This window comes from Notamacropus eugenii, chromosome 4 (genome assembly GCF_028372415.1).
Source record: "Notamacropus eugenii isolate mMacEug1 chromosome 4, mMacEug1.pri_v2, whole genome shotgun sequence".
In the NCBI taxonomy this organism is placed as follows: domain Eukaryota; kingdom Metazoa; phylum Chordata; class Mammalia; order Diprotodontia; family Macropodidae; genus Notamacropus; species Notamacropus eugenii.
In genome coordinates this window covers 39,781,882-39,802,683 of record NC_092875.1, presented here as the reverse complement: position 1 = coordinate 39,802,683, position 20,802 = coordinate 39,781,882, and the positions used below count along the sequence as shown (strand labels likewise).

At 52.1% G+C, this 20,802-nt stretch overlaps 1 protein-coding gene across 11 annotated transcripts in view; it reads left to right on the top strand.

Moving 5' to 3' along the window:
- The window catches only part of NCOR2 (nuclear receptor corepressor 2), a 359,203-nt gene that overhangs the window by 160,827 nt on the left and 177,574 nt on the right, over window positions 1-20,802 (top strand). For all 11 annotated transcript variants that reach the window (XM_072600693.1, XM_072600695.1, XM_072600694.1 and 8 more), the window contains exons 6-7: window positions 3,863-3,976; window positions 16,347-16,403. In XM_072600693.1, the coding sequence (XP_072456794.1) occupies window positions 3,863-3,976; window positions 16,347-16,403 (171 nt within the window). The remainder of the gene's footprint in view (window positions 1-3,862; window positions 3,977-16,346; window positions 16,404-20,802) is intronic.

Sequence of the window (20,802 nt, the reverse complement as noted above, 5' to 3'; positions counted from 1 at the left end):
CACACACACTCACACATGCACTCACACATTCACACACACATACTCACACACACATTCACTCACACACACATATTCACTCACACACTCACACACACACTCATATACTCTCACACACACACACACACTCACACACACTCACACACTCATACACCCTCAAACAAACAAGAAAATCCCCATAAAAATCCCAAACCAAATAATCCCTTTTCTAAATCATGAGCACTTTGGCCAGTGTTCTGCGCTCACGTGGCGCCGTCCTCTTTTGGGGTAACCGGAAGGCATCAGCAGCAGCTGGGAGTCCACTGTCGGCCCCCCAGCACATCTTGGGCGTGGCAGCATCTGAACTCAAACCTGATTTCCAGGTCTTCTCGCTGGTCTCGCAGCGCCTCCTGTGGGGCATTTTTCTGCCAAGATCAAAGATCACCATACTTTTGTAAATGGGAGCCACGCTCACTCCCTGTTGCTTTTCGGTTCCTGAAACCTTCTTGGCCTCTCTGTCCCTTCCTGGTCACAACTGCCCTCAGTCCTGGCCCCGTGGGAGAGCTGAACAGACTCTCTGATCTCTTAAGAGGTGATCTTGTCCCCTTCCCCATCAATGTGCCTTGGTTTCCTCTGCCACTTAGCACCTTAGCAGGCTCCACCATCCTGCCTGTCTTGAGAGCCTCTCCCCTGGTTGTTACATTCGAATTATTTTCTGTGGGCACTCACATTTACTGATCTTTGCACCCTCTTAGCAAGCTCCTGTTGGGCAGAGCTGCTTCCTTTTTGCATCTGTCTCAGAGAATGGGCTAAGAAAGAGGGAGGATCTGAATTCAAGTCCCACTTCTTGGCATGACCTGGCTGTGGGACCCTGGGCCAGTCACTTACTGTCTCGCTGCTCTGGGCCCCTCTGTGAGGCACAGAGCAGGGGCTGAGCTGCCTTGGCGAAGGAAATATTCTCATCCGAGCATTCCTCATGCCAGTGGAACCTCAGGTCCAGTCCGTGGCCTTGTCTCTGCCACTGCCCCAGGCCTAATGGTGTTTCCATTCTTGTAGAATTCTTTTATGTGCCTTTAACATGTCCTGGATGCATTGGATCAACATTTAGGGGAGAGGGGGCTCAGAGACTGGACAGAGGTGGGAAGGACATGAGATTTGTGGATGATGATGAGAGGTCTGCAAGTCACTTTAGCCCATTTGATCATCACCATGATCCTATGAAGGAGATATCATTGTTACCCCCATTTTATAGAGGAGGAAACTGAGGTGGACGGCAGACAAGTGACTGAAGCAGGATTCATACTCCCAGTATCCTGACTCTCAGTCCAACACTATTCACTTTGGTTGCCCAGCCTGCATCACAGAACAGAAGAACCCATGGCAGGGCTGGAGGTGGGGATGGGGTTTGGTCAGGCAAAACTAGCCTCATTGTGCACCCGGTCTTCTTGTCTCCAGTCAAGCTTTGGTCCTTGCTTTTCCTCTCTGCAGATTTCCCCCCACACCCAGGAAAGTCTTTTGGGGTCAGATTTGCTCAAGTCAGGCAGATAATTTCCTGGAGTAGCAGCAGCCGGTCCACTGGTGCCGATTATTAATTGTGGAGAGATGGGAAAGGGATAGGCTAATTCAGGGCAGATTAAAGTTTTAATTAGATTCACATTTAGGGGCTCTTAATAGGTTGCCTCTAATGAGTCCCCTTGAACAAGCAAGCCTTCATTTCCTGTTTGGCCACTAAATTCTCTGGCATGATTAATTAGGATGGTAACCAGCCCCACTGTCCTCCATTTCCTGAGGCCCCTTGAAGCCCCAGCCTTGCTTGAACAGGGTTTCTGGGAGGTGCTTTCCTTCCCTGGCTTCATGGCAGGGATTTGAGAAGAGAGTGGGTATGTGGTGAGCCTGGTGCCAAGGGTCACTGGCTTTTTTCACAAGGCCAAAAAGCGCATGGGACTGAGGGTGGGCTTGTCCAGCCTGAGAGAGCTACCTTAGACCCCAGAAGGAGCCCCCCTGACCCCCTAGGATGAGCAGGCTGACTGTGAACAATGCCTGTAGTATGGGGGCATCTTATGGGAGTCCAGAGTTGGGGGTCTGGCCCGTGTGACTGTGAAGTGGTCTTCAGCTCCAGAATTCTGCCTTTGGAGGATGAGGATGTTGGGGTCGTTTCTGTCCATGTGGCACCAGGCCTATCTCCATCCTTCACCGTCACACGGGCTGTTGTCCCAAGCTGCTGCAGGGTCAAAGAGGAGCATGGGGTGATTCCTGCCCTTGAGGAGGTTCCTGTTTCTTGGGAGCTGTGGATGGAAGGAAGGGATAGTGGCCGGCTCTGTGGGGAGACTGGGGTGGCTGGTTCTGGAGCTGCCTTTCGCTGTGCCCTGGATGGTGTACCCATCTTCTCTCCTGTAGAAGTGAGACCTTAAAGATTGTCAAAATAAATAGAGTTGTTCTGGTGAGAGGAAGATACCAGGAATAGCCAGCATTATCTGTCTAGTGCTTAAAGTTTGCACAGCACCGGTAGACATTTTCTGAGTCCTAGGAGGAGGGGCTGTTCTTATCATCACCATTAGGCAGATGAGGAAAGGGAGGTTTCCAAAGAAGTTAAGTGACTTGCCCAGGGTCACACAGTTAGTATGTGCCTGCTGGAAGGCTGCATGACCCCTGAGCAGTGCTTTGAAGGAAGCTAGGGATTCTGCAAGGGGGAGGTGAGGAGGGAGAATTAGTCCAGGTGTGGTGGGTGTGAGGGGCACAGCTCATGCAAAGGCAAGGAGGTGGGAGATGCATCAAATGACAGTTCTTGGTCTTGAAAGACTGTTCACTGGTGGAGTACATACCCTCAACTAAGCCCCAGCTCTTCCATATCCTTCTGTATCCAGTGCCTAAGCAGTGAAACTGCCTGAGAGACCTCTTAGCTATGCCTTTGTGCCCCTAGCCTCTAGTAGCTCTCTGTCATGGCCAACAGCTGCTACAAAATTCAAGGGAAAGGGTGTATATAAAGCACTTTTTAATCTCTTTTATTTTTCTCAGTTACATGTATAATTTTTTTAACATTCATTTTAAAAAATCTTGAGTTCTGAATTCTCTCCCCTTCCCCCTCCTTGAGAAGGCAAGCAGTTTAATTTAGATTATACATGTGAAGTCATGCAAAACATATTTCCGTATTAGCCACGTTGCAAAAGAAAACACCAAAAAAAACCCAAAACCCAAACAGCCCACCAAGAAAAATAAAGTAGAAGTCGGCTCAGGTCTGCATGCAGACCCCGCCAGTGCTTCCTGTGGAAGTGGAGAGCGTTTCTCATCCTGAGTCCTTCCAGAATTGTCTTAGGTCATTGAAAGCACTGTGGACATCTTAGAATGTGTTTAAAAAAAATAAGCTTTTATTGTAAACAGTAATTAAAAACACCTCTCTGTGGCTTAAAGGCCCAAGCACACTGTGGGGCTGGTGCTCCTTCCCCCTTGGAGATCCCTCCACTACTCCCAAGGTCCAGCAGCTGGGTTGGACATCAACCCCAGTCAGGTCTGTGATCAGTCCCTGGACTTATCTGAGTCTCCCAATGACTCATAGGAAATGGTTAGCAGCTTCACTTCCTCATCCCTGGTGGAGGAGGGGTGGTGGTGGGGAAACGAAGGGGCATATCTCTCTCTCTCTCTCTCTCTCTCTCTCTCTCTCTCTCTCTCTCTCTCTCTCTCCCTCCCTCCCTCCCTCCCCCCCCCCCCTCTCTCTCTCTCTCTCTCTCTCTCTCTCTCCCCCTCCCTCTCTCTCTCTCTCTCCCTCTCTCTCCCCCTCTCCCTCTCTCTCTCCCTCCCTCTCTCTCCCTCCCATGACCTGCCACCCACGTGTCTTAGGATGTCATCTCTGTCGCCCTCAGCGTCTCTTCCCCCTCTTTGTCTCCTGTAGCAACAGCTGGAAGAAGAGGCTGCCAAGCCCCCAGAACCTGAGAAGCCAGTGTCCCCTCCACCGATCGAGTCCAAGCACCGCAGCCTGGTCCAAATCATCTATGATGAGAACCGAGTAAGTGAGCTGTGGGACCCTCAGGTAGCTGGGCTGAGTCAGAGGCAGCCAGGAAGGCGTTTTGGGGTGGCTGGCTGTGGCTGGGGACCGGAGGCCTCACCTGGGAGGCATCTCACTCTGCTCCTTCACCCTGAGCCCCAGAGGCCTGCTTTGGGGACACCGGGGAAGTGGTGGGGTGTATCTACTCTGATGCCCCTCTCTGGGTGACTCCTCCCTGGCTGACTCCCAGGCCTGGAGTGCTCCTCTTCCTTTTCCCTCTATGTTTCCCAGACTTCAAGACCCAGCTGGGACCTCCTTTTTGCAGCGGACCTTTCCTGATTCCCCCCTACTCAGGGAGAATCATGAAGTGACATATGAGAAAGTTCTTTGAAATGTAAACTGGTATGAAAGTATCCTGGCTCCATCAGAAAACTTGCTTCTGGTGAGAAATAGGGGTCGTTCTAGACCTTGAATCCCACTGTTGGGGTCTTTCCCTTGGTGCTTCTCTCCCACCACCCTCTCTCTGTCCTATCTGTGCAGCCATGTTCATGTTCTTGTTCCCACTGTAAGCTCCCTGAGGGCAGGGGCCATGGATTGCCTCTTGTGTCCCCAGTGCACAGCATAGTGCCAGCACATAGCAGGTGCTTACTAAGCAAATGCTCCTTGGCTGACTGACTGACTGTTGGCTGTTGAGGATGCGCAGACTAGGCTGAAACAATTCCTGCTCACAAAGAATTTCCGTTTTATTGAGTGAGATCACAGGGATGGTAGAAGAATGTGCAGCATAGAGACAATGCAGATTCTCGGCTTCTGCCATCCCTTCCAGCTTTAAGAGATGCTGGGTTTTCCATAGGTATGCATCACTGTGTCCGACTCTAGCCCTTTGCCCTGTTGGTTTTGCAGGGGCAAGGGTGCTGGGGGGTTACATTTGTGGCACAGCCGTGGTCTCTGGGAAGGGGTTGGTTCCATGGTCATTGATGTCCCTCTTGTTTGCTGATGAGGATGGCAGGGTAGAGGTCACCAGCCTCAGACAGAGTAAGGGACTAGGAAGTCAGAGGTTGAGACAGAGGGGCAGGAGGGGAACATGTGAACCAACACTCAAGGCCAGGATCCAGTGGCGCCTTTGGAAGTGCCCAGCTTAGAGCAAGGGAGGGGTTAGTGATGGCAGCAGAAGGGTCTGGCTACTATGCCCAGCACCCAGCCCTGAGCTTGGCCCACAGCAGGTGTAAATAAACCACTGTCGGCTGATTGTAGATTCCTGCATGCCTCTCTGGGCAGCCCTGGTCAGCACTGTGACCAGAGAGCACCCTGGAGCAGGGACCCTGATGGCATCTGCGATGCTGTGGGAGATGCCCCTCCCCCCCATCGCCACTGGGGGCCCGGTATCCCCCCTTTCTCACAGCTGTATTCTCAGCCTGGCAAAGAGGCGCCTTGAACACAGGCCGCCGGACTGAGGAACTCTGTGCTTGGCTCTTTCTGCTCGGAAGTCATGGGCATCCCCGCCCCCTGTGGTGTTTGGAGCTGGCCTTGGGTTGCCTTCCCCTGGAGCCCTTGTCCTTGGACAGATCTGACCCGCACCGAGATGGTAGGCGGCTGGGACATGATTCCATTTGATCTTAACAACTGTGTAAGACTGGGACTATTATTGTCCCCATTTTACAGATAAAGAACTGAGGTCAAAGAGGTTGCATGACTGCCTAGGGCCACACAGCTAGCAGGTGCCTGAGGCAGGATTGGAACTTGGATCCAGGTTCAGTACTTTACCTGCTTCATGTTATCATTGCCTCTAAAGGGCCTAGTGCAGTGTCTAGCATACAGCTAGCACTTAATAAATGCTTGCTGGTGGGTTGAGGGAGCTTTGGGAAAGGAGTAAATACTTATGTAGCACCTGCTGCATGTCGAGCACCATGCTAAGCACTTTTTACAGATGTTAGCCGGTTAGATCCACAACAGCTCTGGGAGTTATTGTCATCTCTGTTGTACAGTTGAGGAAACTGAAGTGGACAGGTGAGGTGACTTGTTCCGGGTCACACAGCTAGGCAGGATTTGAACTCCAGTCTCCTGGCTCCAGGCCCAGTGCTCTCTGCCCTCTCCCAGGGTCCATAGCACGCTTGTTGCAGCTCAGAGGGAAGGGAAGGCCACCTCGGTGGATGAGAGAGGGGGAAGAGGTGGCTGCAGAGCTTGGAGGGCTGTTTGCCTTTCTCCTCTGAGGGTCTCACCTCAAATCCCACCCCAGACAAGCATCCCTTCCCCAGAAGTCCCTGGAGTCATAGCACCATCTAGTGGATGCCTGGGAAAAGGAGGGAGCTCCCCTTGGGGGCTCCCCCAAACCACTTGTCATTCGGTAGGGAGGAGGGCTAGCATCAGGAGCCTGCCTGTGGGCAGGTGGCATGACCCTTCCAGCCCTGGGGGGAGGGGTCACATTCTTCTCCTGTGCCTTCAGAGGTCCTGACCCTGGAGCGGGCTGGGGACATCCTGATACCCCACTGGAATCATCCCAGCTTTCTCCCCACCACTAGGCAGGATTGTCCTTCTCTGATGAGTGTTTGGGGCTGCAGGCCCCTGGGCCTGGTCCCTGGCTGGTGGGGAAGCCCCAGCCCCCTTAGGCCACTGAGGCCACTGAGGCCAGGGCCCCAGGCTCTGAGGGAATGGCTGGAAGAACTCAGGAGGACTGCCCCCCCCACCCCTCTCAGATCCGCTTTCTGAAAATAGCCCCGAGTTTCCTCATCTCTGCCCTGAGCTTTTTTCTTCTTCTTCCTCTTTTTTTTTTTTTTTTTAAAAGAATCAACTAAAAAAAGAAGTGGGGGCAGGGAGTGGGGTCTGACAGGGCCTCACAGCAGGCAGGGCTGGCCTGCCTCTCCTCCAGGCAGAGTGGGTAAGCACAAAGAAAGTGGCCTCCCACCCCTACCCCGGGCTCCTCTGCCAACTGGCCTTCTGAGGTCATCAGATCACAGGACCACAAGATTTCAGTGGGAGAAGTGCTCCGGTTCAGAGAGCCTGGACTCTGGCTTCCCCAGGCCTGGGCTGCGGTCCCATCTCAGTTGTCATGGGTGCATCTCATGACCTCCTCAGACCCCACTTTCCTTATGTGTAAAATGAAGGCCTGGAGTAGGGGTCCCTTTCAGGGCTATACTTAGGGTTCTAGGATCCCTAACTTTTTGAGATGTGGACCCCTCCAGCAGCCTGGGTAAGCCTCTGGACCCCTTCTTAAAATCATGTCCTCACATGCAACACGTAAAATCGCTATGATTACAAAGGAAGCCATTGATAGTCAAATGAAGATGAGATTTTCTTTCTCATCTAAGTGCATGAATGCCCTGAAATCTGCCTATGAACATCGAGGGGCGTTGGTGGAGCCCACGTGAAAAACCCTGTTCCACTTGCCCGGGCAGCCTCTTCTGGTGCTGGACAGCACTAATTTTTAAAAAAAAATAATATTTTGTTTTTCCCCAGTTTTTGTAAAAATAAATTTTAATATTCATTTTATAAGATTTTTGAGTTCCACATTCTCTCCCTGCCTTCCCCCTTCCCTGAGATGGGAAGCAATTTGATACAGGTCATACGTGTGCAACCATGCAAAACATATTTCCATATTAGTCATGTTATGAAAGAAGACACAGGCCACTAAAAAACAACCCACGAAAAAAATAAAGAAAGTGAAAATAGGACCCTTGGATCTTCACTTAGATCCTGTAGTTCTTTCCCTGGAGGTGGTTAGCGTTTTCATCATGAGTCCTTCAGAATTGTCTTGGATCGTCAGATTGCCAAGAATAGCAGTTATTCACGGCTGATCATCGTACAGCATTGGACTGCATGGGTTCTTAAGACAGGAGTAGCCAGAGTCTGCCCGTCTCTGCATCCCCTCCCCCCAACTGCCCCAGCTCTGCTCTCTGGGGCTGAGCAGATCCAGTTTGTGCATGCTCTCATGCCCCAGCTTTCCAGATTTCTAGGAGCCGGGGAGACAGCCCCAAAACTGGGAGGAAACCAGGCCAGATCCCTGGTTTTACAGATTCCATGGGGAATAAATAACAGGGTCAGGATTTGCACTTGGCATCTCTCAAACTGGAGGAAGCTTTCACATCATGGTCATAGTCTCCAGTAGCCCCTGCAGTGCCTTCAGGGCATCTTCCTAAAATGTGGAGTTATGGTGGTTCACTCTTGTTCAGGCCGAGGCAGGGTTCAGGCCTTGTGTGCAAGGCACTGTGCTGGGGCTACAGAGAGGGGCAGAAGACAGTGCCTACCCTTGGGATAACATACAAACCATCTCTAGGCAGGGTGAATTGAGGTCATCCTCATTATGGAGGGAGGGCCTTTGTGGGGGTGTTGGGAGACCTGGAGGTGGAGATGAGGAGAGAGGATTCAGGGCAGCAGAGATGGAGGGCCTTGTCGGGGAAGAGCAGGGAGGTTATTGTCCCTGGCTTATTGGGTATGTGAAGGCAAGAGATGGTGCAAAAAGACACACCGAGGCTTTTCTGTTTGTTCCTCGAGGCAAGAGGGAGCCGTGGAAGGTTCTGGAGGAGGGGAGTAACATAGTCGCTTTGGCTGCTGTGGGGAGAGCCTTGACTGCTGGCACCGGGGAATCTGCCCTCTTCACCAGCTTGTCTTTAATATCGTCTATTAAAAATATAGTAACCGGTAGGGTTTGCAGAGCGATTTACAAAAGGTTTGTTTGATCTTTACATCAACCCTGGGACACAGTTGCTGTTATTTCCTCCTTTTTATAGAGGAGAAAGCTGGGGCAGCAGTGTCACCCAGCTAGTAAACGTCTGAGGTGAGATTCAAACCCGATCCTCCTGGTCTGAGGCCCTCCTGACCTGAGGTCCGGCCTCCATCTGGTGTGTGACTTTCTTCTTGTCTGCTCATCCCTTCTCTGTGACCTTCAAGATAATCCATTTGCTAGACCATGTCTCCTCCCCTTGAGCTCCTGTCCACTGTCTCTCCTTCACTTTCCAGTGGAACTCAGAATAGGCTGTCTCTTGTCTCCCACTCCTCACCTTAGTGGCCTCTCTGCATAGGCCACCGCTGAGGGCGCTTTCTCAATTGTGGTCCTTCATCTTTTCTGGCCTCTCCTGGACATCACCCATGTCTCTGTCCAGTCCCCGATCCCAGTAACCTCCTTAGCTTCTGTGGGTTTCTGTCATCTCCAAGCCGGTGACTCCCAGACCTCTCCTCACCACAGCTATCCTTGTCTCTCCTCAGCTCCACAGCAGTGTCACCTGGCGCTTCCTCCCACTCACACGCCTACGGCTGCCTGAGTCCTGGCCCAGATGACTGCTGTGGCCTCCAGACTCTGAGTGACTGCTCCGCAGACTCACTCTTCCTTATCCCATCCAGCTTCACTGGCCACAGCTGCCCGATGTGTTTCTTTCTGTTTCTGATGTGTGACTAGCCGTGCCCCAGTTCTTGGTCTTTGTGGCTCCCGTTGACCATGCCTGGAGTGTCTCTTTCCTTGCCTCGGCCTCCTGGGCTCTCTGCTCCTTTAAGACCCGACTCCAGGGTCCCTTTCTGGGGCAGCTTTTCCCAATTACCTCACCTCTCTTTTATTTACCATTTTGTATTTTCCTTACAGATGTCCAAGTCTTCCTTGTCCCTTATGATAGAATGTGATCTTGTGAGTGGGTGTGGGTATCCTTAACTGTGCTGCCTTCTTCAGAGTGCGGGGCTCAGGGTGGGCCGTTGGTCAGGGCTTGTTGATTGATCCTTACTGGCCCAGTAGGAGGCCTGCAGAGTCAGGCAGACTTCAGCAGGACCCTCCTCCATCCTGAGGGTGGATTTACTCCCGGTGGCACCAAATGGACTTCTGGTCCTTGGCCGCCAAGGTGGGGTGTTGACTCCTGTTGAGTTTGGAGGTAGTGGAAGCTCCCGGCACTCTTTCTCTTGAGCCACCAGTGTTTTTAGGGTGGTTTGCCCATGGTATGACCAGACCCACCTATCTAGGCCTCATGCAGCCCTGCTTGCTTTTTGTATCCTACATTCCCCACAGATTGATGGAGCAGTGTCTGCTTCCCCTGGCCTCCACTCAGGTCTAGCAGCGAGTGTTTGGGAAGTGACTGCTGTGCGTGTCAGGTGTGCAGAGACACAGTTAAGCAGCCCCTGCCCTCGAGGAGTCTCTGTTCCATTGATGAAGATGAAACGTGCACATAGAAATAGATGTGGGGTGTATGTGCGCATGCATGTGTGTGCACAGTGTGTATGTATGTGCACGGCATGTGTGCATGTATGTGTGTGTGCACTGTTTTACGTGTGCTTGTGTACACTGTTTGTGTGTGTATGTATGTGTGTGTGCGTCAGGTGGGCAAAGACAGAGTTAAGCAGCCCCTGCCCTTGAGGAGTCTCTGTTCCATTGATGAAGATGAAACGTGCACATAGAAATAGATGTGGGGTGTATGTGCGCATGCATGTGTGTGCACAGTGTGCATGTATGTGCACAGTATGCATGCATGTATGTGCGTGTGCATGTGTGCACACTGTGTGTGTGTGTTACCTGGTACATTTATGTTTAGAGACTGCTTTTCTGGAATCATCGATGTAGAATCTAATGGCAACACGTGAGGTACAGGCTCAGTGACTTGCCAAGGTCCCCAGGGGTTAGCTGGCAGAGGTGGCCTGACTGCAGAGTCACCCAGACACACTTCCTGCCTCCCCACACTGCTCTCATAGGACGTTCGGCCACCTTAAATTAAATGGTGGCTAGATTCCTCGTTCTAGTTAGAAGAAAAAGGTCCTGCTCAAGATCCCATGAGGGCAGTCCAGTCCAGATCTCCTGCTTGCAACCCTACAGGGGAGGTGCCGTTTTTATTATTCTCTGTTTACAGATGAGGAAACTGAGGCTCCCACAACCTCCCAGCCAGTGCTTGTCTCTGGCAAGATTTGCACCAAGATCTGGCACAGTATTCAGGGAGTCATTCGGCTCCCCATGAGGGCCTAATGTTGCATATCTCCCTGGGTGTGGCTGTTTTCTTGGCACCTGAGCCTTGGCTGTAGAGACATGTGGATTAAATGGGATAATATTTGTAAACATGCTTAGCACAGTGCATGGTACACAGTTGGTGCTTTGTAAATGCTTACTTTTGTCCACATCTATAAAATAAGGAGTTGATAATCCTAAGGGTCCTTCCCCCTCTAAATCTATGTTTGTGGGAAGGGCTCTGAGGCCTCAGTTGTTTCCCTTGGAGAACAGACTTGTGACATCTCTCTTAGAGCTGTGGAAGGGCTGGGCCAGTGACTGAGGGAAACGAGAAGGGAACCCTCCTCTCACCTCCCCGTGAGGCCCCTGAGCCAGCTCCAGGGAGCTTTGGGAGCTGGGACAACATGTGGCCTGAGCTCATCACTGTCTCAGCCAGCCTTGGAGAGACCAAATTCATGGCGGTCAGTCAGTCAATCGACAGCTGTTTACTAAGGGATGGGGTGGCATTTATGTAATGCTTCCAGGTGTGCAAAGTCCATTACAAGTGTCCTCTCATTTGATGTTTGCAGCTGCTCTGGGAGGGAGGTGATGTTGTGATCTTCCTTTTACAGATGAAGTTGAGGCAGACAGAAACCACACAGTTAGATTTGAACTCAAGTCTCACAGATCCCAGGTGCAACATTCTATCCCCAGTGCCACCAAGCTGCCAGACCTAGTGATTGATGCTGGGAATGAAAAGGCTGACATAAAATAGTCCTTGGCCTCTAGAAAATAGGTAGAAAATAGAAAATAAAAAATAAAAAAGTAAGATACGTACCTTGTTAATGGAAGAAAATCTCAGAGGGAAGGAAGGCATTGTCAGCGGTGAATGACCAGAGACCCCGAAAGGCCTCCTGCAGAAGGGAGGACCCAAATCCTGAAGCTTCCCAGGGAAGCCAGGCAGGAAGGCCAGGCTCCAGCCTCCTGCTGTCAGTGATCAAATGAGGAAAACCACTGCATCCTCTTTCCTGGGCTCTGGCCATGGGCCTGCTCGTGGTAAAGGAGCCAGGGAGGCGTGAGCCAGGTCACAGTTGGTCAGCCACCAACTCTCAGCAAGCATTTATGAAACACCAGCTGTGCTCTAAGCAGTGTGCCAAGCATGGGTGATGCCCCTGTCCTCATGGAACTGACATCCTAATGCAGGAGACATCATGTAAACATTTAGATAAAGCATCTATCTCTGTCTCTCCATCTTTATCCATCTCTTACCTATCCATCTATCCATATCTGTCTTTCTCCATCAGTCTGTCCATCCATCCATCCATCCATCCATCCATCCATCCATCCATCCATCCGTCCATCCATCCACCTGTCCATCTGTCCAGATTTTGGCATCTGCAGCATCTAGGAGTCCCCTCGTTAATAGACATTGACTGAGGTCTTGCTCTGCTCTCTTCTCTGCAGCTGAGGATCTCATTAGCATCTTTGCCCAGCATCACTCTTTGGCCATGTTGATCATACTGGGCACCAGGAACGTAAAGACAATGATAACGATATCCTCTGCCCTCAAGGGGCTGGACTTTTGGGGGCTGGGGGAGAAGAGCACACCCCCCAGATAAGTTTTGGGGTGGGGTTGACCACACTACCTTGAGTCTTCAGGTCAGGTAGTAGCCGAAGTGAGGAGGGGATCGTTCCAGATGTGAGGCTGGCCTGTGTAAACTGAGGCAGATGGGTTGGCGCAGCAGCTCTGCCAGCTTGGCCATGGGTCCCAATGGCAGGCCAGCCTGGAGCCTGATTGTGAAGGGTTTAAAGGCCCAAGAGAGGAGGTTGCATCTCAGAGTCAGGGAGCTAACGGGGAGTGCTGGGGTCTGAGCTCTAGGGAGCTCTCCCTTCTGTAACAGTTACCATGGGAGATGGGGGATGGAGAGGCTTATAGGTGATGGAGACCTGAGCTGTGCTATATATACTGGGGACCCTGTGGCTGGAGGGGAGGGAGAGGGTGGATGAGGATGGCTGAGATTGTGAGCTGGAGCAGGAGGGAGGGAGGGCACTACCATCAACGTCGTGGCAATGAGAAAGAGATTGGCGTGCATGTGGGTTCCCAAGGACCTTGGTGCTACCTCTTCGGGTCCTGAAGCCCCAAATCAGTGGCTCATGTGGCGGGAATCACTTATTTTAGAGAGATGAAAGGGACGTAAGATCATCACTTTAGAGCTGAGAGGGACTCCAGGGGTCATGAAGTTCAAGCCCCCTCAATTGAGAAATAGATGAGAAAACTGAGGCAGGATTGGTGAAATGACTACCCCAGGGTCATTCCTCCTGACCTTAAGGCTCAGCATCCTCACTCTGGGCACCCCTGCTGCTGATGCCTTGATTCCAGCTCCTTCCCTCCTTTTCTTCCCTGTGCATGGGGCTCTTTGACCTGAGGACAGGCCCCTCAGCCCTGTGTCTGAGCTGTAGCTCCTGCTGTGATCAGTGCTCTGTAGAGGAGCTCCCAGGCCAGGTGCTCAGCACAGGTGAGCCACCCACAACAGCCCTCTTCTCCTTCCTTGGCTGTGGAGAAGTGGCCACTGAGGTGCCAGAGCTGTAGCAGGCTGGCTCACCTGGAGTCTGAGGTCCTGGGCTTGAGGCTGGAGGGGACTTGGACACCAGCTAGGCCAGGGCTTCCACCCCAGGGTCTGGGAGAGAGAGAGAGAGAGAGAGAGAGAGAGAGAGAGAGAGAGAGAGAGAGTGTGTTTAATGTTTAATGTTTTGTTTACTATTTCAATAGAATTTGTTTCTTTTATACTCCCACACATTTCATTTTATTCATTAACAACTATTATGGTAAAGGGCCCATGACCTTCACCATGTTGACTGTCTTGGGGGGAGAGGTGGTCCAGGACATAGGAAAGGTGATATTTGCTCCCTCCCCTACCCCATCTAATCCTAGCATCCTACATCTAGAGCTAAAAGGGACCTGAGAGGTCCTCTAGTCTAACCCCCTCCTTTTACAGAATGGGAAACTGAGGGTCCCAGAGGTGACAGGATTGATACTGCGTCATCCAGCCCTAAACCAGTTACTCTTCTTTCAACCAAATTGTGCTGTTGCCTTCTCTTTTTTACAGAAAATGGAAACCGAGGCCCAGAGAGTTTTAATGCCTTTCCCAAAGTTGCCCATGTAGCCAGTGTCCGGGGCTGTCTGTGACCCCAGCCAGTGCTCTGTCCAGTCAAAGACTTGGGTCCTCTTAGGGTAGTGTCCTGTGCTGCGGTCACAGCTTGGCCCCCAGCCCTGATCCCAGGCTGCTCCCTGGCCTCCTACTGACTGTAGACGGGGGCCTTCTGTTTGCCTAGTCAGAGACTAGACCTTTCCCTGAGCCTCGTTAGGCACTGTATATCCTCCTTGACCTTGGCTACAGACTGAAAGTGGTCACCACCCTCCCAAGACCCTTTTGACCATCTCTCTCCTCGTCTTTGTGGCAGACTGGCTCCCTAGGCCCAGAAGGAGCCCCAGTCCAAACCACGGCCTGTCCTCCTCATATTCCTAACCTGATCCCTAATCTCAGCCACAGTCTGATCCTGACATAGGCCACTGGCCGTCCCCATCCTCACTTATAACCTGGCCATAGACTGACCTTGACCTTGGTCTCAGAAGGACTTTCATCTGCCACTCCCTGCTTCAGTCCTGGTCCCTAGCCTTAGCCACACGGACTCATTCCGTCTGTGACACCTGCCCACTACTTTTCAGTCCTGCTCACAGGTTCACCTCCTCCCCAAAGCAGGATCACTGATTGGGTCCAGGGACTGAGTTCAAATCCTGTTTGAGATACTTAATAGCTGTGTGCCCTTGGGGAAGTCATCCAGCTTTGAGTTTCCTCATCTGTGAAATGAGGATGATGATGGCATGTCCCTTGGTTTGTTGTGAGCATCATTAAAGCACCACATTCAGATGTTATCCACTATTCATTCATTCATTCTCTCATTCATTTGTTTTTCTTTACTTATATTTTCCATCCCCTGAACCCCCTTCCCCCAACTCCTTCAGACCTCAGTGACTGCTCAGTCACACTGCAGTGCCTCTGCTCGAGGGCTCCTTGACTGAGTCTGGGTGTGCTCCACTCGGCCTCTCCTCCCAGCCTCAGTCCCAGTCTGAGGACACATCCTTGCCTAATCCTGGTCACTCACTCACCCAGCCAGACCTGACCTAAACCTTTGATCTTGATCCACCCCACCCCCTTACTTTGTGCGTAACCATAGGCTCCCTTGTTTCTTTCCCAATATGAAGCTGAGATGCTTCTGTTTTTGCCTGAGTAAGTCTAGTGCCTGGCATAGTATCTGGGACTCTTTAGATCCATAATCGGTGCTTGTGGGATGAATGAATGAATAGGATATATCTAATGCTGTGTTCAGTTTTACCCATGTGACCTGGTCTAGGTGTGTGGGAGAAGTGTCTGGGGACCCCAGGCTCCCTCCTGCCTAAATGAGAAGCCAGCCCCTGGCCCTGTTTGGAGGGAGGGGAACTGCAGATGTCCCTTAATCCCCCCACTTCTTTTGAAGTAGAGTCATTGGCAGTCTGTCTATGGGCCCATGGCCCACACCCACTGCACTCACGTTAGTGCCAGACTCTGAACCCCCCTCCCCTTCCTTCCTTCCCCTCTTCTCCCCATGAGCCCCTTGCTTCCTGGCTGTCTGTGTTTCTCGGTCCGCCCAGTCCCAGCCCCCTGGCAGGGGCATCTCTGCTGGCACAGTGGGGTCCTTTATTCAGAGCCGTCGGCTGCCTGCAGCACTGATGGATGAACTGCCTGCCACGTGGTGGGCCGTTTACTCAGTAACTGAAGCAGGCCGTGTTATCACCATGTTCCTGTTTTCTTATAAGCTGGGGACCAGGGGGCTGGGGGAGGACCCAAGGGCAGCTTGGAAGGCATCACATGATGATCTAGCTGAGCTCTGTCCTCTCCCCTCCTCCCTCCCCCTGACTTTCTTAAGCTTATTCTCAGCACCTCCCCTTTCCCTCCCTCCCTCCCTCCTTCCCTCCCTCTGTCCCTCAGATGGCACTGAGGTCATTATAGAAAATCTGACCAACTTCAAAAGTGAAAGAGAGGAGTGAGCTGGAATGGGTTGAGCTTCTAGGGTTTGAGCAGAGCTGGGGAACGGGCCAGACAGGGAGGAGGGAGAGGCTAGGCTAGGGCTGGGCTGGACGTGGGGGAGAACAGTGTTAGGGAGGAGAACAGTGTTAGGGAGGAGGAGGAGGATGAATGGATGGGCCATGGGACTTCTCCAAAGGGATTGGAGTGACTGAGGACCTCAGGGAGCACTAGGGGCACCATAGAAGAGGTGGATTTGGGGAGGGGATGTTGGGCTCTGAGTTAGGGGACTGAGGCTGTGGAACTGAGTGGTACAGGTAAGGAAGCAAGTGAGGATGGGGCCTGTGCACTGACAGGGTGGGTGTGGGCCACTCAACCCCTGGGGATAGTCCTGTCCTGGACCTGTTTATTTATCTTTCTTTCTTCTCCTCCCCTTCCACAGAAGAAAGCAGAAGCTGCCCACAGGATCCTGGAAGGCCTAGGCCCTCAAGTGGAACTGGTAAGATGGAGTCTGGGGCCTGGGGGGCAGGGAAGGGGGGCTTCACACCGGGGGGTCCAGTGGCCTTGTGGGTGTCTGTCCAGGCCAGCCATCTCAGCTGTGTTTGAGAGGGCCAGGCAGGGGAGGCCCAGGATGGGACCTGCTCCAGATCTGGATGTGAGTGGTGACAAACCTTGAGGGAGCAGAGTTAGAGAGAGAGAGAGAGAGAGAGAGAGTGTGTGTGTGTGTGTGTGTGTGTGTGTGTGTGTGTGTGTGTGTGTGTGTGTGTGTGTGTGAGAGAGAGAGAGAGAGAGAGAGAGAGAGAGAGAGAGAGAGAGAGAGAGAGTGTGAGTGACAGTGTGAGTGTGTTTGTTTTGAAAAGTTGGGGGCCCCCTTTCCTGCCAGGGCCGTTTTGGGGGTTTGGGGTTATCCAGTGTCTTAGGGTCTCTCTGGCAGAAAGCCCACTTTGGGACATCAGGATGGCTCTGTGTTTGACCACTGCCAAGGAAAGTGTCCTGACCTGCCCCAAGATGACTCATTGTGGAGTAAGGGGGATTATGGGAGCTCGTTTCTGGAACCACAAGGGATTTTGGAGGCTAGTGGATCCAATCCCAGCATTTTACAGATGGAGAAATTGAGACCCAGAGAGGCTATACGACTTTCTCAGAGTCCATGGGGGTGAGGTGGGTGGGTATTAGAGTTGGATCCTCTGACTCAAGTCCTGCCCACCCCCCATTGTGCCATACTGCCTCTGAACTGGCCCTGGTTGAATAGTTCAGGAGTCAGAACCTCTGATTCTAGCCCTGCTTCTGAATCCCTTTGTGACCCCATCTGGGCCTCTATTCCCTGGTCCATAGCCTGTAAGGGCCCTTCCTTCCCCCTCTGCTGTAGTCCTCTCTGCACCCAGAGGATCTCATGGACCAGGCTCAGAACCCCGCCACTCCTGCTTCCTGGCATTAAAAAGGGAAGCATTTAAAAAGAGAGTGTCTGTGGTGTGGCTCTCCTTTCTTTGAAATGGGGGCAGTGCCAGAGACATCAAAGAAATCACATCTCTCCTCTTCACCTTGTGGCTTCCTGGGGAGGCAAGCTGAGGTTTCTGTCCTGGATGGGACCTGGGGCTAGGGGGAGGAAACGGCGTCAGAGGGAGGAGGGAGGGACCATGCAGGTGCTGCTGGCACCTGTTTACCCCTGCCTCTGATAGTAGGGCCCCATCTGGGAGGGAGACTCCAATAGGCCTGAATGCACTTCAGTCCTATGACGTGTGTGCCTTAAGTTCCGACTGTGTGCAAGAAACTGTACATTGAGTTAAAAAAGGATAGTTCCTGCCTATGAGGAGTTTACATTCCTTCTTCTGGGGAAGCAAGGATAGGACCTGACCACAGATAGGCAAGTCTAAGAATTTCAGGAGCAGCACTCAGCAACTACAAGGCTCAATACATCAACAACTATTGGTTGTGTCCTTGAACTGAGCTTTGGAAGAAACCAGGAACAGGGAATGAATGAAGTGTCTACTGTGTGCCAGTCAACACGGGCATTTATGAAGAGCCAAGGTGTGCCAGGCACTATGTACAGGTAGATGCGATGAAAGCTTACCATGGAGGGGTGGGGGCCGGGCAGGTAAATTGGCAAGGCCATCTCCACAGTCTAAGTGTAAATGGAAGGACTGGATCCCTTCAGAGTAGATCTGTGTGGTTTGAGAAGGGCGGCCACTTGTGGTAGAGAATCGGAAGGGAGGTTTAGGGGAGGTTTGATGTGGAAAGAGATACTTGATCTGAACTTTCAAGGACTGCATGAGGCATTTCAGATGGGCAGTGCAGCTCGGGCAAAGGTATGGACTCTAGAAATGGATGGTCAGGTGTAGAGAAGAGAGAGAAGGCCAGTTTGTCTGTGCAGTAGTCTGTGGTGGGATAGGAATATCCCAGGAGTCTGGAGAAAACTAGGCTCTGACCAGGCTGGAGAGGGCTTTCAGAGCTGAACAGCTTATATTGAACTCTGGAGGACAGAGGGAGCCATGGGGTTGATGGAGTAGGGGAGGTTACACAGACCCATGGGTGCTTAGGTGGGGGCTGGGGAGGACCTGACCCTGGGCTCTGTGAGCCCAGATGGGGTGTAGTTGCTCAAATGTGGGGGTGAGAGAGGGAGGAATTGGTCATCAACACAAGGCCTGGACTCAGGAAACAGAAGAGGGACCTTACTGTCACCAAATGTCTCGGGACATAGTTGGTGTGAAATGTGGGGGAGGCAGCAGAGGGGACAGCTGAGCCCCCTCTGGAGATCTCAGAGAGATGATAGTGAATGCCATGAGAAAGGATGAGATGAGATGAGATGAGATGAGATGAAAGAGACAGAGAGAGAGAGAAGAGAGGGGGGAGACAGAGAGATGAGAGGGTGAGGAGGGCCCAGGACAGCCGTGGTCCCTGGAGGGGAGGGGAGGGAGCCAGAGGCAGCATCTGGTCTGGGAGAAGTCTCAGAAGGGAACCTCAGAAACCATTTGATTCCACCCTCCCATTTTGTAGGCAAGGAAACTGAGGCCCAGAGAGAGGCCCTGTCTGAGGTCAGTCAGGGAGTCCCCCTGAGGTGGCGTTTGACCCCACACTGCAGCCTTCTGACTCCCAGTCTGAGGTTGGGATGTCCAGAGCAGCAGAGAAGGAGTGTGTGGCCTGGGAAGAGGTCAAGCCATCGTCTCAGGGATCTTTAGCACCCCTGGAGAGAGTGGGCTGAGCTGAGTGATGGGAATGGAGGCCAAGAGTCAGGATCTTAGGGGACAGGGGTATTCTGGGGCATTTGCCTGAGGATTTCCCTTGGGGAGGGTGATGGAGCATCAGCTTCAGTCCTGGGCATTTGTGGCCTGAATTACCTTTGGAGCAGCGGGTAGTAATGATGACCAATAATAGCTAATGTTGATGCAGTGCCTCCTGTGTGCCAGGCACCATACCAGCCTTGGGTTGGATAGAGGTATCGTATTCAAATCCAGGCTTAGGCCCTTGCTGGGCGTGTGACCCTGCCAAAGTCACTTTACCTTGGCCTCCATTTCCTCCTCCATGGAGTGGGGATAAGCCCCCCAGGTGCCTTGTCCTCGGATGTTAGGAGGATGTGAAGCTGAAAAGCTCTTCCCTGTGTGCTGGCTCTTTGTTTGAGGTGGGGAGGAGCCCAGAGGCACGTGGGCTCTCTGCAGTGGAGATAGAACCCAGCTGAGCCACAGCGATCTAGAGCCAGGCGTTCGGGGTCCAAGGCCCGGAACAAAACATTTCCCTCCTTCATGGAGTTCACATGTTATCGCAGTGCAGGTTCAAAAGAGCATTGTTCAAAGAAATGAGAACCTACCAGAAGCCCTTTGTAAACCTTCAAGTACTATCTGCATGCTAGCTCTTACTAGTATTAAGCACCTACTGTTTGCCAGGAACTTTCTTGAATGTTGGAGCTACAAAAGTGAGACAATTTCTGTCCTCGAGGAGCCGTGGAGGCTCCTTGGAGGTGTGTTTGTGCAGAATAGAAACCAAATGAATACAAGCATTTATTAAGCTCCTGCTGTATACCAGGCATTGCACCAAGTGGTTGTGCTACAAAGAAAGGCAGAAAGGGTCCCTGTGCCCAGAGAGATCTAATGGGGGAGACGCTAGGCATTAGGTACAAACAAGACAGACAGGTTAAATGAGAGAGAGGTGTGCTCCAGTTAGGAGGCACAGCCACTGCAAAGGCATGGGGATGGGAGATGGAGCATTGAGTGTGGGAAGCAGCCAGGAGGCCAGGGTGTTTGGGTCTTAGAGCATGGGGAAGGGAGTAATTATGTGTAAGAAGCCTGGAAAAGTGGGAAGGGGCCAGGTTGGGAAGGGCTTTAAAAGCCAATGGAGGAATTTGTATTTGATCCCAGAGGTGATAGGGGGCCATAGGACTGATTTGAATAAAGAGCATCATGGTCAGGCCCTGGCTTTAGGAAAATCACTTTGGTGAGTGGTGGGAGTTGGAGGAGGGGTTCGAGACCAGGAGAGTCAGTCAGAAATCATACACAGGAGGGATGGAGGGTTACAGAGTGACCATCACTGGTAGGTGACTGCCCTTTCTCATTCTGGCTGTCTCTCCTCTCCTCTCTGTGGGAGCCCCCATGGTGGGGTGGGGGGTGGGGCAGAAAAGGGGGCCGGGCAGAATCCCTCTTGTGCTTCTATATTTAGCACCTTTCTTTCTGTGGCCTGGAAGAAAACCTCCCAGTTCTTGGAGCTGCAGGGAGAGAGTGAAGATTTCTGTACGGTCTGTCCTCCGCCCCCACCTTTTCTCCCCAAAGTATTTTGGTTTTGTCCTGGGGCTTTGGGAGCTGTCTATAAGTGAACAGGGTACACTGAGGCGGTCTTTTTCCCAGAGCATTGAAGAGGTGGAAAGCCCAGCCAATCCTGGGCTCATGGAGAGGCCCTTCATTTTACAGATG